Source organism: Tachypleus tridentatus, chromosome 10 (assembly GCF_004210375.1).
Source record: "Tachypleus tridentatus isolate NWPU-2018 chromosome 10, ASM421037v1, whole genome shotgun sequence".
Lineage (NCBI taxonomy): Eukaryota > Metazoa > Arthropoda > Merostomata > Xiphosura > Limulidae > Tachypleus > Tachypleus tridentatus.
The window spans coordinates 78,372,051-78,391,242 of NC_134834.1; the positions used below are offsets into that span (position 1 = coordinate 78,372,051).

General features: G+C 35.1%; 1 protein-coding gene across 1 annotated transcript in view; it reads right to left on the minus strand.

Moving 5' to 3' along the window:
* Positions 1-259: 259 nt before the first annotated feature.
* LOC143228126 (uncharacterized) overlaps positions 260-19,192 on the minus strand; it is a 46,569-nt gene continuing 27,636 nt past the window's right edge. The window contains exons 2-5 of the mRNA XM_076459445.1: positions 12,896-13,034; positions 4,910-5,052; positions 4,050-4,191; positions 260-806 (exon numbers count right to left, since the gene is read on the minus strand). Of these exons, the coding sequence (XP_076315560.1) occupies positions 572-806; positions 4,050-4,191; positions 4,910-5,052; positions 12,896-13,034 (659 nt within the window). The 3' untranslated portion in view covers positions 260-571. The remainder of the gene's footprint in view (positions 807-4,049; positions 4,192-4,909; positions 5,053-12,895; positions 13,035-19,192) is intronic.

Here is a 19,192-nt window from a genome sequence, read left to right on the forward strand (position 1 = left end):
AAGTATTTTTATGAGAATATGAATATTTGTAAATTAATTTTAACATTATCATCGTGGTATTGTAATTTGCCACTTCCTATCCTAAAATGGTTAAACCTTCTGTTCTCATGTATATCGTTATTTATAAAGTGAACTGGAAAATAGCACGAAAAAAGTAGAATCGAATGTTAAACAATCATTCAAAATTATTAGAAAACTGTTCGTTTATATATGTTAATAAAATGAAAAAGAGAAAACACACACTATTGTTGACGTTTTCTTATCACCGTGTATGTGCATTTAATGAAAATGAACGTTACAACTTGTAAAAGATTTCACAAAATATTCACACTTTAACAGAAAAGAACGACACCGAAACTCAGATGGCAATGTTTAGTTATTTACCTTTTCACAGATGCATAATGACCTAATCTCTATTCTGTATTGTAATGATTAAATAAGTAATGCATTATTAATCACTATGAATATAACTTGAATAACATGCCTTATAATAGAGGTGATACGTAGCTCTCCTCAGTTAAACAATTTGAATAAAGTTCGTAATGACGGGTTGTCCAAAAAGAGTTTTCTGTTAGGTCCATCCTAGCATCACTAATGGTAACAGAAGAATTAAGGTATTTGTTTTTCGTAAACTAGCTAATCCTCCAGGCATGCAAGCTTCCATGTCAAACGTGTAGGCGGCGCAATGCTCGTGAATTAGAGGACCAGATATCCTTTCAAGATGCCTTTTGAAGAAAGTGCCGGCCTCGTGACCGCAGTCAGCTGAGACGTAGACGTATCTACAGCGGACGAACTCTGTAAAGGCACTAGGGTTAAGATAAGATACAGAAAAGGGTTAAAAGAATATCAGATTAAAAGAAAACGGCTTATGATAAATTACACACACAAATATCTATATAGAGAGAGTCTGGTTAAAACAAGAAGTTAAATAAGGAATTATTTCAGGCATATATCTATCTCACAAAATATTCAAGATTTCAGTTATTACTTAGTTTTTGTTGTTTTTTTAATTTCGCGCAAAGCTATTCGAGGGCTATCTGCGCTAGCCGTCCCTAATTTAGTAGTGAAAGACTAGAAGGAAGGCAGCTCGTCATCACCACCCACCGCCAACTCTTGGGCTACTATTTTACCAACGAATAGTGGAATTGACGTGACATTATAACGTCTCTACGGCTAATGAGCGAGCATGTTTGGTGCGATGGGGATTCGAACCCGTGACCCTCAGATTACGAGTCGAACGCCTTAACCCACCTGACCATGCCGGGCCCATTTCTTAATTTGCAAAGTCAAAGAAATAAATTAGCCCGGGTGTTTTTAACAGAAATACTTTATTAAATAGTTCCCTGTAGACTTCTGCCTGGTTTTCAAGAGGGCGTTTCGAACTCTGCGCTTAGTTCTGTGTTGGACTTGATGAGCTCGACAAAGGCCTGTACGGCCCAGATGAAACTATTAAAATCGTAATACAATTCCTAAAATGTTCTTGAAAAGAACAAATATCTCCCTTTATCTGATGTCTATTCCTTTTGAAAAAGTTCAATTGTCGGTTTCTTTAATTGTGATTTATCTACTATTTTATTCTACGTATACGTACAGATGTTTTGAACTTACTTTTCGAAGACATTATTACTAATGAAATAAAACTGTATCGTTTATTCAACCTATATAAAAAACCAGTGTGTGAAGAGTCACGATTTTAGTAACAGAGGTGCAAGGGAGCCATAAGGAAAGCGAGGGTGCCGTGGAACCTTGTAAGTGTATTATGTGTTAGTATAATAAGCCTAAATTAAAGACGCAGTGTCGGATCCCCTGGCCTAGAGATGAGTACGTAAAATTTATGATGAAAGTAAAAAAATATTGATTCAGTTTTAAATGTACATCGTTTATGGATTAAGTTATTAAGTTATATTAGAATGTGTGAATCTAACTGTTTTTCACCAATGATTATTTTATGAATATACCACGAATTCATTTTATGAATGATCGTAATTTTGATTGGTTTACAAAGGGATTTATCAACGTATGACTGCTTTCCTGCCTACTCGTTAGTCAAGTAAAATTTGATTTTGCAAAATTTATTTATTTCAGTTAGTTATGAAATGTGAAGTTAGTGTATACTAAGGGATGGGGCTGATAGTATTTGCCCGGCCATTTTTGTCAGGCTACAGGTTAGTTTATTATAAATCTTAGCTGCTAATGGTTCATCTCAAGATGTCTAGTATTAACTGATCAGAATATTAATTCAAATTTACTACTGTACAAGCACATTCTCTCTGTCTGTTAATGGTACCACACAGCAAGATGAAAAGAGAGGTCAACAAATATTATATATTTTTAGTTTCGAAAATAAAAAAAGGTTTTATAAAAAGATTATAGAAGTATAACATGGTATTAAAAACACAGCGGCGTATTTGGTAGGGGCTAGAGGGGGCTCATCCCAGAGTCAGTGGTATTAATGGAGGTCCATTGATAATTCTCTTTCTATGTAAAATTACATGGGATGTAGTGCCCACAAAAATTATTATCATCTTGGTCCACACAACTTTTAATTCGGCACTGTGAAAACACTAACATTTATATTTTACTAAATAATTGTAGATCTTAATTCAAATAAAGCGATTTGAATTAACTTCACTACAAACAAATTAGAAACTTATGTGGTGATCGCGGATCAACGTAACAACAACAACAGATGACATCCAAGTGTTTTCTTTAAATTGGTACCTATGAAAGTAAATTGGATATTGGCAGTCTTCCACGTAAGTAAACTTCGTAGCTACTAAACCCACGTTATATTTGAAGTCGTCAAGCGTTGCTGTTCAGAAAGACTTAAAGCAGAAATACAACACATGCATTTCTAACTGAAAAAAAAAAATGTATTCATCAACTCGGCATCGGCGGTTTTATTCTTACTTTTGCATTCTTTTTTGTTGTTGTTTAAAAAAAACTCTAAGTGGCAGTTCCTCTGAGTTGTTGTAAGGCTTAGCTAAAATTCAGCACAGACCTAGATTTACACATTTCAACAAGATAACTTTTGTTATTTACATATAAAAAGATAAAGTTCACCTATAAACTGCTGTTCACCAAAGAGCTATATCATGACATACATTAGAAGTAAGAACTTCGTCATTTCTTGTCTAGCTTAATATACCTATCCATCTATAAATCAATTCACAGTTATGTAAACGCCTGCTTAATTAAAGATACTGTTGACATGTTCGAGAGCCTTATACTGAAAAGCACGTGCTTATAGAATAGACACTAATAACTTTTGACTTCAAATTATTCAGTTAGTATTCACACAGATGTTAATTAAAATGAGCCTCAACTTCAATAATGAGAAATATATATTATATAAATAGTAATATATATATATATATACACATTTTAACGTACGATTGTTTTATGATAGCAGCTCAGTCCACCGAGGGTTTGTTTGATTGTTTTTGGATTTCGCATAAAGCTACTCGAGGGCTATCTGTTGATAGTCGTCCCTAATTTAGCAGTGTAAGACTAGAGGGAAGGCAGCTAGTCATCACCACTCACCGCCAACTCTTGGGCTACTCTTTTACTAACGAATAGTGGGATTGACGGCTGAAAAGGCAAGCATGTTTGGCGCGATGGGGATGCTAACATGCTTGGCCATGTCGGCCTCCACCGAGGGGAAACAAAGCCCTGATTTTAGGATTGTAAATTCATAGACTTACCACTGTATCACCGGGAGACTTACTATCGATAGTAGCCTTATATTAATGAAAAGACTATAGTGATTACAACATAAGGCGCTATTTAACACCAATCAGTATAAAATATTAAGTGATCTGAAAAATACCCCGCTCTTCCTTTGTTAAACTTTTCCTCATAAATAAAGATTTGACACAATTTTTCAAAGACAGAATATTTACCTACAAGCGATATACAAGTAATTATTAAATGAAACAGTTAAATTATGCCCAAAAGTCGAAAACCGAGTCAACAATAGAGAGAAACAATGTATTGTAAATTTTTGTTGATTCATTAACGTTTTAAGGACAGAAACTTTAATAACTAACCAACAGGTTTTCCGTAAACTCTCCTCAACATTTCCGTTTTCTTTCACGTTTTCTGACAGCCACAACGTGTGACGAGATGTTGGTGCACATTTGTCTTCTGCCACTGAGATGTTTCGAAAACAGAGAGCGTGGCGTAAGTATTCTGAATTAAAACAAGTACATTACATTAGTTAACGAAAGGGCTATGTTGAACTCAAATAATACTGTAAAAAGTAAAAGTTAATTAAAACATTAAATCATGTTTCTACAAAAATCTTTAATTTTCTTTTGTGTACAAATATTTTTGTTTGGTTTATTCTGATTTTACACCAAGCTCACGAGGGCTATCTGCGCTAGCCGTCCCTAATTTTGCAGTGTAAGGCTAGAGGGAAACCAGCTAGTCATCACCACCCACCGCCAACTCTTGGGCTACTCTTTTACCAACGAATAATGGGATTGACTGTAACATAATAACGCCCCCACTGCTGAAAGGGCGAGCATGTTAGGAGTTATGGGGATTGGAACCATGAGGTTACGAGTCCAGTGTTTTAACCACCTGACCATGCTAGGCCGTACGGCTATTTAACAGGGCTTTGTTCCTCTTTATAAACCAATTACATTTACTGAGGTTGAAAGTAATCACAAACATCATAGAAGTTTTCCAGATATTTTGATCAGGCCTTACAATAACAATAAATTACTTTTCATTATCCGGGTCGATAACAGTTTAGCGATGCTCATTAAATATAATGTAAGATGTGGTTTTATTCTAAAGTTATTTGCTTATGTACCTCTGACTTTCAGCTGAAGTTTCGAAGAATAACGGAATAACAACCCCGTTCGTTATAGTAATTTACAAATTTATACTATTTGCCACTGACCTTTTTGAACTTCACTTGAAACACATAGTTCTTCAATGAATTGGCGGGCCCCCGCCACAACTTGATTAAAAACTCGCCGTTGAGTGTCGCTGAAACAGCGTTTTTTGTGGTCATCTACGCAACGAACGCTTTTTTCGAGTTCTCTGAAATAAAAATAATTATGAAGAAGATCATATAATTCTTAAATCTCGAAAAATGTAATGAAATTAATTATTTTCATTCTAACTATTAAAGAAAAGAATTATATTATTTTTTACATTTAAAAAGGTAAAGTATTCTTTCAGAAAACAAAAACGTACGATTATGATAATATAGGCCTAACTTACAGTGTAAGTGCATATATTAGTCACTCATAGACAGCCCAAGTCATAATTGCTGTTACTTGAAGTTAAGCACAAAGCTACAAAAAGTGCTATCTGTGCTCTGCTCACCACGAGTATCGAAAATCGGTTTCAGGTATTGTAAGTCAGCAAATATACCGTTTCGCCACTGAGGAAGGGGATAGAGATGGAGGCCCGGCATGATATCAGGTTGCTAAGGCAGTCGACTCGTAATGCGAGAGTCGCGGGTTCAAATCGCCGTCAAATCAAACTGCCCGCCCCTTCAGCCGTGGGGCGTTATAAAGTGACGGTCAATCCCATTATTCGTTGGTAAAAGCAGCTCAAGAGTTGGCAGTAGGTGGTGGTGACTAACTGCCTTCCCTCTAGTCTTACATTGCTAAATTAGGGACGGCAAGCAGAAATGGACCTCGTGTAGCTTTGGACGAAATTCAAAAACAAATATAAACAAACTTTTATTTTACTCTTGTTCCTCATGAAGTAACTAATGGTTCGTCACTTCTTGTTGTCTGTTTATTTGTTTTGAAATACAATGAAATTGGAATTAAACCAAATCTTTCACTCTATTAATTAAATAAAACATGCATTTTGGGTGTCGTGTGGTACAGATCTCTACTAACAGAGATGCAGCTTTTAGGTGCGGGCCTGACATGGCGAGGTGGTTAAGGCACTCGACTGGTAATCTGAGTGTCGCGGGTTGAAATACCCGTTTCAGTAAACATGCTCGCCCTTTTAGCCGTGAGGGCTTATAATGTGACGGTCAATTCCAATATTCCTTGGTAAAAGAGTAGCCCAAGAGTTGGCGGAAAGTGGTGATGACTAGCTGTCTTTCCTTTAGTCTTACATTTGGGACGACTAGCGCAAATAGCTGTCATGTAGCTCTGCGAGAAATTCAAAACAAACAAACAAAGCTTCTAAGTGATAAGTGGACTGATAAATAACATAAAGAGGGTTGAGTCCGTTATATTAAAATAACTTTAAATAAGCAAATCAGCAAGTCCCGGTACAATTATAGCCGTTATAAAATGGAAGTGGATCTGGTGTATCATAACTACATTTTGATTTTGTTCCTCGGTTGTAGATGGTGTAATACCACCGAAAAGTGTTCACTTTTCAGTTCATCAAACAGTAATCTATGTTAAAAAATAAAATAAATTTATAAAATACATATAGAATAATTAAACAATTGTAGAATACTACAGAATACAAATAATAAGTTACGTGCGATGCTATAATGTTATTCACACACCTAACTCAAACTGACATACGGTGAATTACAAATAGCTCAATAATTCGATTGATCTTATACACGCTTTATCATTATAAAAGGCCTAACAGTATTTATTTGGTAAGTCTTAAACAGGTGAAACTGAAGTCCACAGCATAGGGTGGCCAATCAAAAGATGCATTAGGCCTCTACCTCACAGATGTTATTTTCAATTTTTCTTTTGATAAAAAACAGAAATTTATAGTATACATAAGACATGTATAACTCGGGTCATTAAGACACATTCGGAACGGGAATTTAGAATTCCTAAGAGAGAAATGTCTCTTCATTTAATAGCGTTGAAAAACAAATTAATATTTAACAACTTAAAGAATCAAAACCATTTAGAAAAGGACCCGCAATAAATTGTACCCCTACCCGTGATAAACAAATTAATTACAACATTTTATAACAAGTAGGAACCCACGAACACAAAGTTCAGTGACAAAAGCAATCCATATTTCCCAGATAACAGAATATAATAAAAAAAGACCACCTCTGGCTCTAAGAGTAACACAAGTCACATGTTCATAAGTTGTTTCTATTGTTTCTTCAGCATATCAACTCTTGCTTACTTCCAACAACTGAAAAATGAAAGTGGCATTCACGTAGTTTCATACGAACACGTACTGATGAAGTAGCCTACGCAGCACCTATGGATTTCTGTGAAATCGGACTTTGTAATGAGCGTTGGGAAATTGACTTCATTGTAAACTAAATGGCTTATTGAAAGCTGCAGGGAGAAAGGATGTGCTTTAGACATAACAGCGTCACAGTCAGAGAGAGTCTGACTGGATATGACAACCTGATCGAGATGTTTTAATATAACGTACCCATCCTATATTTGAGTAGTAAAATATATAACCACTAGAGTTTTACTTTTGTATAAACATCCCTCTTCCAGGTTGTTTATTTCAGTGAAAGAAATTTCCGTGTAATGGATTAACTGATATATAGGGCTCGGCATGGCCAGGTGGTTAAGACACTCGACTCGTAATCCGAGGATTGCGGGTTCAAATCCCCGTCACACCAAACTTGATCGCCCTTTCAGACGTGAGGGCGTTATAATGTGACGGTCAATCCTACTATTTGTTGGTAAAAGAATAGCCCAAGAGTTGGCAATGGGTGGTGATGACTAGCTGCCTTCCCTCTAGTCTTACGCTGCTAAATTAGGGACGGCTAGCGCAGATAGCGCTCGTGTAGCTTTGCTCGAAATACAAAAACAAAACAAACTAATATATATTTATCAAAAAATCGATGTTTGCTTTAGTTATTATATATTTAGAAATTCATGCAATATATACTGTTAAGTGTCTATAGCAGACATCTCTTCTATTCCCTAAATTTGTAGATATTCTTGAGTATAAGAATCAACATTTTTCTCTGTGTGTATGTAATACTAATGATTGCGGGTATTGTTGCCAACTATAATTTCTAGAAACTCTCCACTCAAACTTATAAAAGGTAACGCAACGCGAAGAAACAATTTTACTTTATTAGTTTGCTACAGTTGAAATACTATAAACCTCGGAAGCTAAATAAACACTTATTAATCGGAAAACTACAGACATTTAACCAGGGACATTTATAGTTTCGAAAACTTCAAACAATTTAACTTCAAGTAATTAACTTCGGACGTTAAAATTTTTACGAAGGCATTGTATAAGTCCAGCAGAAAAAACTCACTTGTGAAGAAGCTAGCTATCTTCCCGTTAAATAAAGTATACCAATATCAACTTGAAATTAATTCGTTCGTCATGAACCGTCTATAAATCGTCCTCAGTTCTAGACCAGATAAAACGCTCAGTACTGTTTCCAACTCTTTAAAGCTTTTGTATATAAATCACTATTTGTAATATCCGTTATTATAAATTGTATTATTGTTCGTATATTAACATTTATTTGTGTTAAGAAAGAAAACTGTGCATATTAATCTTTTTGGTAAATATCATAAATTTTATACATACTGGCATTCAATCAACCATTAAACTAAAATTAAATTTCAGGCTATTTGAAATCATAATATGTAACATAATAAATCGGAGGCTCGGCCGAGATAAATTATAATAGATTTATAATACATAAATTATAATACATCTGACATTTGGTATTGTAGCTCGACATTTTTATCCAGTTCGCTTAAGTATTCTACAAAGTATAGTGACATTCTACCATAGATGATATTAAATCGAACAACCCAAAAGCTTCTAAAGCAAGATATGAAAACTAACTTCTTATGAACGGTATAAAAGCTGTTGAAACTCAAGAAGATGTAATTCATACTTCAAGGTCTATGTATAGATCATTTCAATGAAATGCATAAACTATCTTAATGGCACAAAGCACGACATCAACTCAGTTTAATGTCTTGGTTTAAGCCATCACCAAGGAGATATTTCATCTTTAGTTCAAAGATGCCTGACGTGTTATGTGTAAATAAAAATACTTTGCTCCTTCTTATATTCATTCGTGAGTGATGGAAGAGACAAGTTAATACAGTATAATCTAATAGAATGAAACAATTCCAAGAAACAGTAGTTTGTTGTATACCTATAGAAAATACAACAAGTTCATAAAACAAATATGTAATGAATGTTTACTGCGTAACCTTTTATGTATTTGCTATGAGTGTGGAATTAAATGAAATACTGTAGTGTTCAATTCAGTATAATTTATCAATACGCACGCATCAGTATAATCGTCAGTTAGGGACAGCTAGTGCAGATAGCCCTCGAGTAGCTTTGTTTGAAATTCAATAACAAAACAAAGTAATATACATTTATTTTAATTTCGATGTTTGCTTTAGTTAATATATATTTAGAAATGCATGTAACTAATTTACTGAGTTTTAAGTCGTAGAAAATCTTAAGTGTAAAATAGCAACGTTATTACATAGAGTCAGATACACAGGTAAGGCAGATCAGTTTGTTTTTTTGTTAGTAAATCGAAGATTAAATAACCTCAAGAGGACGTCTGGATAAGTAAGAAAAATATGTAACTCTAAGATTGAAAAGAACGTTTTAAGTGAACTGTAAGCTGTAATAATTACCTAATTAAAACGATATTCAGCTTGTCTGGTTATTTTTGCCATGAACATTTTAAATAGTGAAAAAAATCGTTGAAAGTTATTTGGTTATGATTACTGTTTGATAGCTAAGATACTTTTCAGTGTGAATAATAATTTACTACTTTCTTACACGAAGAAGAATTTCTAACTAAAGGGGAATAATGTATAACTGTTTTTTAATTATAGGTGATATTAAAATATCACTTACTCATTAATTCATAGTTACATAGGTCAGCATTTTATAAGTTTGTTTTGTTTGTTTTTTTTTTTTTAATTTCGTGCAAAGCTACACGAAAGCTATATGCATTAGCCGTCCCTAATTTAGCAGTGTAAGACCAGAGGGAAAGCAACTAGTCATTACCACCCACCGCCACCTCTTGGGCTACTCTTTTAACGATGAATAGTGAGATTGACCATAACTTTATAAAGCCCCCACGGCTAAAAGGGTGAGCATGTTCGGTGCAACGGGAATTCGAACCCGCTACCTTCAGTTTACGAGTCGAACGCCTTAACCCACGTGGCCACGCCGGGCCCATTTTTACAAGTAAATGAGTTAAATGTTTATATCAAACTTGTTTATGTTAACTACTTTCTGTCGTTAACCTAGTTGAATGGACTTTGAAAATTTATATACCTTGCATGTTTGTTCGAAAATAAGACACGCAGAAGAAAAGAATATATTGAAATATTGTTGTATGTATCTCTCTTCGTTTATTTTGTTCTTGAATACTTTAGATCACAAGACCCTTTTGAAAGAATGTTTATATACATATCTATATAATTTACTTAGGTAAAGTTTAAATGTTTGAATAATTTTGTACGGATTCTACTTAAGATATTATTTGGGTTTTTAACAATAAATATTTAAACTGGCATTTAAAAAATCTTTATATTTTCTAATTATATAATAATTGTTTTCCATGGAATAATATCCATAATTCATTGAGATGAGATCGCAAATAAGAAATTTTCAACTTCTACGGAAAGGTTTTTCGAAAAAAATGGTTGCTTTTCTGCCTTAAGCTTGTTTTGTTTTATGAATTTCGAGCAAAGCTACACGAGGACCATCTGCGCTAGCGTCCCTAATTTAGCAGTGTAAGACTAGAAACAAAAGAACTAGTCATCATCACCATCGCCAACTCTTGGGCTACTCTTTTACCAACGAATAATGGGATTGAACGTAACATTATAACGCCCCCACGGCTAAAAGGTCGAGCATGTTTGGTGTGAGGGGGATTCAAACCTGTGAGCCTCGGATTAGGGGGATTATGTGTCGTGCGCCTTAACCACCTAGCCATCCTGGACAGCCGTTTCAACCTATAAGTTCAACTAAAAATAATGTTTTGAAAATAAAGAAAATGTAGTTTCAACATTGTTCTTAAATATATGTTATCAACTAAAACAGACCAACCTAGGACAAAAGAAGTAATCTTGATCAGGGAACCAAAATATTTATTTATACAACATCAATAAGAAACATCAACCTATCAGTCAGTGATGTAACGACTTTCTAAAACTATTGATCGTATAATTCTTTTTCTCTTCACGAGTAACTTTAAAGACAAGACATTCTAAAACTCGTTTTGCAAAAGAATTCCGGGTTCCGGGTGAACAAAATTAGAGACGCGTTATGTGAGCACAAAAAATAATTTTAAACTATATGAAAATCTACATAAATATTAAACACTGAATTAACTTGAGACCTCATTTAACCATCTGTTTAACGTAAATGATTGTTTAATACAGTTTGAGTATTTTCAAATATTTACTTTATTTATTAGAGGCCGTATAGTTTCATATTATTCCAATTTAATATTACCTTACACTTGTAACAATTAATTTTTCTTTTATTCTTGCAGCTGGACAAGTGGAATGTAGTTGTTCTAAATTAGGCAATTAATATTGCGTTTGGTGTTAAAAATGTTTATTTGTGTTAGATATACACGACTGTTTAATTTAATGAAGATGGCTTAAGTATAGTACGAGTGATAAATTTAATAACTTTTGGAAACGATAGTTTATGGCAGGATTGTTCACGTAACCGTGTACGAATTATTCGTTTTGTAGTTCAATTGTTGTGAACCGGTGCTTATTGTATTATTACCTGATGCTGTTGGAACTTTCAAGTTTTTCCGTTTTTGATTGAGTGTAATATCTAATATTGTGTAGAATGTTCTAGTTATAAGTTGAGGCCCGGTATGACCAGGTGGGTTGAGGCGCTCGACTTGTAATCTGAGGGTCGCGGGTTCGAATCCTCGTCGCACTAAACATGTTCGCCCTTTCAGCCGTTGGTGTGTTATAATGTGACGGTCAATATTACTATTCTTTGGCGGTGGGTGGTGATGACTAGTTCTAGTCTTACACTGCTAAATTAGGGACGGATAGCGCAGATAGCCCTCGTGTAACTTTGCGCGAAATTAAAAAACAAACAAAAACAGGTTATAGGTCGAATTATAAATACGTACTTTTAATTAGTTATATTGACAAACAGTTAGATAGATAGAAAACTAAATCTATATATTACGGGATTGTGAGTTTAGCCATAAATAGCGTATAGAGGTGTTTTTTCGTTTGTGCTTTCCTTATAACAAAGCCACATCGAGCTATCTGCTAAGATCAACGAGGGGAATCGAACCCCATATTTTGGATTGTAAATCCGTAGACTTGCCGCTGTACCAGAGGGGGAACACATAGAGGTGAACTTTTAAAGTGAAATTATCACAGACTATATTGCGATAATTGAGTAGAGAAAATAAAAGTTTGGAGACGGCTTGGTTCGGTAATAGAGGTTTCTTCATTGCCCAGTTAAGCCCTCTCCAAACATTTATTTCCTAAAACACGGATTCCTCGACATTAAATTGTATTTTGAAGTAACTAAACCAGCCTGTGTCGACTGTTAATGACAAGAGACGATTACGTGAAGATCTAAATACAACTGTGATAATTAACTGTGTAACGAACACTTGTATATACTTTTACCTTGTTTAAATGTGTTATTTTCAAATAAATGGGCTGTGTACTGTTTGTTTATTGTTAAAATTTATTATCAACAAGTCACAGACACCTACCACAAAGTAGTACTCATATATGAAATCTGATAATTTGTAGTAACAGCTTCACTTCTATTTATTTTTTATTGTGATATTATAGTTTGTATATAATAAAATAAACATTATAAGAACTATTGTAATGAGATCACTAATTTATAAAAGGCTGCTAGTATATATACATTATTACTATCTATTTATTTTAGATCAACAAATGGTTTAAAGAGCTCATTACGGGAAATCGATTCAACGTATGGGAAAACTTACCTACACGCAACATCCAGCTCGTCTTTCGATGCGATGAGGTTTAGATCACTGGCCTGAGTCACGCTTTGTAGAGATGTTAAACACTGGTGAAATGTTTGCAAAGTGCATCGTTCCTGTTGTTTTTTCAGTGACAACTGTCCTGCAGTGAGGTACAGATAAAAAAAAACACTTTTTATGGTAGCACACTTTTTCAATCTTAAAGAATCTGTTTTTGTTGTAGCAATATCGATGCGCATATATATATATATACACACACACAAAACCTCCTTGTGGTTCAGTGGTAAGCGCGTGGGTTTGTTTATTTCTAATTAAGCACAAAGCTATACAATGAGCTATTTATCCTCTGCTTAACCACGGGTGTCGAAACCCGAACTCTAACAGACTTACAAGTCCGCAGACATGCAGCTGTGCCACTGATGAGAAGCCCCTGGGTATACACTGCTAAAATTGGACTTCGATACTCGCTGTTGGTAGATCACAAATAGCATATAATGTAGCTTTGCAAATATATAATCAGATGTATCTACCACAACAATAGCTTTGTTTAAGTAGGACGTTTCAAACGTTTCTGTTTTCGCTCGATGATATGAACGGGCTATCTGCGCTCTGTTTATCGTAGGGAATCGAAACCTAGAGTTGAGCATTGTAAGCCACTGACCTAACGGGACAACCTTAGTAATAACAAATAGTATATCTGTAGACGGTAAACAAAGTTCAGAACTATATCGTGGAAAACGATGCGTTTTTCCATATTCAATTTCGATAAAAACTCTATTTAAAGCTTAGTACATGAGTAACCAGCATGTCTTTCAGATAACGATTGTTTTCGACTTGTTATTATTTTTTCTCAAGTCTTTTCTTTTGATTGATTATTTGGAATTAAGCACAAAGCTACACAATGGGTTGTCTGCGTTCTGCCTAGCACGGGTATTGAAACCCGGTATATCTAGCGATGTGAGTCCGCAGATATTCCGCTGTACGACTGGGAGAGTTTTTATTCTGAAAGTACTTCTTTCTGGCATATTTTAAAAGTTTTCAATATGAGCGTTTAAATATTTATTTCATTAAGTATTTGCCACTTTGTTAATTTCATCGGAAAAATACAGTTTTTCTGGTCTCATATTCTTTGCATTTTGAATCACGGATTCCAGTTAATAAATGCTAACAAAAATAACTTGTGAGAAAGGCATAAAACTGTATATAATGTGTGTGGATGCTTTGGTGTAGCGTACACTATTCAGTTTGTTCGGAAGATTATTTAAGTAAATTTTAGAAATATTTTGGTAGGTCCGGCATGGCCAGATGAGTTAAGGCTTTCGACTCGCAATCTAAGGGTCGTGGGTTCGAATCCCCGTCGCACCAAACATGCTCGCCCTTTCAGCCGTGGGGGCGTTATAATGTGACAGTCAATTACACTATTCGTTGGTAAAAGAGTAGCCCAAGAGTTGGCGGTGGGTGGTGATGACTAGCTGCCTTCTCTCTAGTCTTACACTGCTAAATTAGGGACGGCTAGCGCAGATAGTCCTCGAGTAGCTTTGCGCGAAATTCAAAATAACAAACAAGAAATATTTTGGAGTTTCGCGGGTTAGACTATTGGTAAGTCTCAGCTTTGATATCTATAGAAACAATCTAATGATAAAAAAATAACATGCCACCTTTAGGTGTTGACGCTATTCATTACTTAATCTAACCTTCTAGAGAACAAATTAGAAGTAAAAGCGTTCTGGGCTTTAAAAGCAGATTGGTATAGCTTAAGTCTGTCAGAATTACGTCCTTATATCAGCGAAAGGAGAATTGAGATTCACGGCATTAAATATCTTTCAAGCTTTAGCTATACGTTAATATCCTCCCTCCTCTCAAGCTTAGTTGGCTAAATCATGAGTTCGAAACTCGCTTGGTTTCACTTTTCATTTCTTTAGAAAAAAGTTTAACAAGGCATATTTTATTCACATCTTGGTGTAAATGAATGTCACGCTGTTGAAACACATGCTGTTAACATAATCAGGTCCTAAGACTTAGAAACTCAATAAGCTACAGTTATGTCTATCGTGTTCACCGATCGCCATGTGAAAGTCATTTTGTATTTTACTGAAATCAAACACTATATCATCGTAAGCATAAGATTACACCGGATATTCTATGTATGCATATAAGTACAAAAAAACAAACACAGCGTAAACCTACTAAACCCGGGCATCGCTAAGAAATAATGGACTGGCATGAAGAAAAGTCGACCACCTATAACGAATTCGCATACACAATTGCGTGTTTTTGACTAATATGAATACACTATATCGCAACGTTCGTCAACCTAAGCCAAGAAAGTACACTGCCACCATTACAGCGCTCAGTTAATACAAATGCATGCATTGAAGATAAAAACATTTCATTTAATTAATCAAAATTATTAAATGAATTGTGGGCTGTCCTTGGTCTGGTGGTTACCGTATTCAGACAGTGAATCCAAGATTTAATAACTCGCGGCCTGCTGCTGCAAAAACGCTGTCCATTCTTTGTAGTTTTGGGTTCTCTTTAAAGATGACAATCAGTTCGTACTATTCGGTCAGACAAGAGTAAATCGAAAGTTGCGTTCTATTGACGAGTTACGCTCCCTTTAATGAATCAATGGGTTTACTCCTTATACATACGTCTAAACTATTTTAATTTAATTTTTTATATATCTTGATGGATTTTAATTCTTACTCGGAGACATAAACTGTTCAGAATAGGAATAATAAGTGTACCTTAAGAAGTACGTCCCAGTGAGGAGAATACACTAAATTAGCTTTACCCTTTATTCATGGCCTGGCATGATTAGGTGATTAAGGCACTCGACTCGTAATCCGAGAGTCACGGGTTCGAATCTCCGTCACACCAAACATGATTGTCCTTTCAGTCGTTGGGCATTATAATGTGACGGTTAATTCCACTATTCGTTAGTAAAAGAATAGCCCAACAGTTGGCATTGGGTGATGATGACTAGCTGCCTTCCCTCTAGTCTTGCACTGCTAAATTAGAGATGGCTAGCGCAAATAGCCCTTGTGTAACTTTGTGCGAAATTCAAAACAAACCAAACCTTTATTTGTAATAACTAGAATCAGCTGTGGTTGCTAAAATTTGTAATGTTCAACCTAAAATTAGCATTCATTGTGTGTACTGGTTATACCAAGGTGGTTGATTATGATGAAACACATGAACAATGGAAATAATAATGAAAAAACAACAAACTAAAAAGAGGTATCTGAGAATAATCATTTGAAATGTAATTTCCAGTCCATCACTGAAAGTACTATATAGATTTTTCAATGTGGTTAGGGTAATCGAGTCGTATTCAGAGGGTCGCAAATTCGAATCCCCATTACCCCAAACACGTTTGTCCTTTCAGTCGTGGGGACGTTGTAATGTGACGGTCAATCCCACTATTCGTTGCTGAACGAGTAGCCCAAGAATTGGCAGTGGGTGGAGATGACTAGATGCCTTCCCTCTAGTCTTACACAGCTAAATTACGGACGGCTAGCTTTGCGCAAAATTCAAAAAACGAAAAAACAAGCCATTCAGGAAGAAACTCAAAGACCGATTTTACTTTAAGGGTGAACTATCGTATTTTATTTGTTAGACTTAATGCAAGATAAACTTTTAATTTAACAAAAACTACAGTTATTTTCATACACAGAGTAAATTGCGTTTTAAAGGAACGATGACCACAGAAATTCAAGAAGGAAAACGAAGATGGTTGAAAGTAGATAACAAATAAGCAGAAAAGTTACCAACTGTTAGACGTTTTTCTGTTTATTTTCTGTTGTTTATAAGAATAGTTCACACATGGCTTGGTTCTTTGTAGCTCAGCGATAAATGTGAGGATTTATAATACTACAAATCTGGTTTTGATACTGACGGTGAGCATAATCCTTAACCTCAAATAAAAGTTGTATTCAATAAGACTTGTTCCAATGTTTGTTTTATACCTGCCCGTCCTTTGTGTTTTGTTTCAGTCCCTTGGGGTGAGATTAAACTCATTTCAAGGGATAACATTTAGAACGAGATAGAGGTTTACGTTTGTGGAATAAATTTATTTGGAATGATTCTTGACGTATATAATCTAATAATTTTGTAATAATTCATTACTTCGGTGTAACATAAAAGAGAGATATTTAGATGATTTCGTTCTTGCTCCGTGCATGAGAATTTGAAACTATGTTCACCCCACCAGTTAGTTGTTGCACTCATATAACAAATCAGATGCTGGCCATTTACTGTAAGATTTGTATTTTCGAATAAATATATTGTTTTATTTGTTCATTTCTGGCATTTGTTTTCTTTTAATATGCTTGTTAACTTTAAATGCATGCATAGCATTTCCAAAACATGTATTTTGGTGTTACTCGATTTGTTTGTATGTGAATAGTTCAGCCTTGCTGCAGCGGAAAGTACAGAATCATGATCGTCAGAACGATGATTATCGACAATGGACGAACTAATTTTAAAAATAGCACGAGACTTGGAACACTATTCTTATAAAGTGCAATGAACCTTCAGTATATATATATATATATAATTATTATGGATATAAAATGATTGTTTGCTTTTGAGTTTCACGCAAACTTACACGAGAACTATCTGCGCTAGCCATCCCTAGTTTAGTAGTGTAAGACTAGAGAAAAGACAGTTAGTCATCACTACCCACTGCCAACTCTTGGGTTACTCTTTTATCAACGAATAGTGGAATTGACCATCACGTTATAATGCTCCCAATGACTGAAAGAGCAAGCATGTTTGGTGTGACGGAGATTCGAACACGCGACCCTTAGATTACGAGTGTACCGCTTTGACCACCTGGCCATGCTGGGTCTTAAATATAAAATAACAGCACATTAAAGTAACATCGACATAATTAGGATATCTGATTTTTCTTATTCGTTGCAACACCTTATCAATGCTTATATCTGATTTTTCTTATTCGTTGCAACACCTTATCAATGCTTATATCTGATTTTTCTTATTCGTTGCAACACCTTATCAATGCTTATCTTCAAGTGTATAAACCAACAAGTTTAATCTTTCTTTTGCTAGAACGTTTGAAATGTTTATTCAATTTATGTAGAATTTTAACGATGGTTCAAAGACCTTCGAGTATTTTCGTTCACAGCGTTGTACTGCTTCATGCTTTGTAATTAGACCTTTGAGAAAGGAACGCATTAAGATTTAGTTCATTGCTATGATAAAGTGTATACGAACAACGGTCTCTTTTGCTTAAGAAACGTAAGATAATACCTCAATAATGAATCATAAGTACACGCCTCACCCACTTACAAAAATATTCCTTTAATTTTTTTATGTTAAAGTACACATACGAGGGTGACTAAGGTAAATGTTGATAAAGGTATAAAGAAAAAAAATGTAATTGAACCTGTCCCTGGGCTCTCATCTGGTCGTTTAACCCGCAACCATTCCTTGTATAAAGTTCAATTCTATTTGATAATTTTAAATTCCAAAACGTAAAATAAGGACAACAAGGAAGCGTTTGGCCCTTCAAGGTTTTCGTTGCACACCTACTCTTGAGAAATGTGAACAGTTTAAACGATCCTTTATTTGTCAGGAGCTTGTCGATTACCCTTTTAACCTTTGTTAAGTGCCGGCCTCGTTACTGTCGATAGCAACTCATTTCATAAACCAGTCACCTCGTTCGACAACTAAAACTCTTAATTGGAGCTTAACCAGTTTTTCCGAATCTTACACTTCTATCCTGTCGCATTGTTGTTTTGAAGATACATTGCAAAACAAAACACCCAACACCCACAACAAAATCAGGGGTATTTATTCTTCCACTTCCATGTATAATCTTGTAAGCTTAAAGAAATTCACCTCTTACTTTTCTGTTCTCCAAAGAAAATAACTTAATATTTCTATAAGATAACACTTCTATTCTTGAAACATTCTTGTAGCTCTCCTATGAATCGTTACCAGTAAGTTAATATCCCTTTTCTGATAATGAGACCGGAAATGTACGCAGTATTCCAAATGAGGCATAACAAGTAATTTGTATAAATGAATAGTCACTTCTTTCTCCATGGGCTCGGCATGGCCAGATGGTTAAGGCATTCGACTCGCAATCCGAAGATCGCGGGTTAAAATTCCCGTCAGACCAAAACATGCTCGCTCTTTCAGCTGTATGGGTATTATAATGAGATGATCAATCCCACCATTCGTTGGTAAAAGAGCAGCCCAACAGTTGGCGGTGGGCGGTGATGACTAACTGCCTTCCCTCTGGTCTTGCACTGCTAAATTAGAGATAGCCCT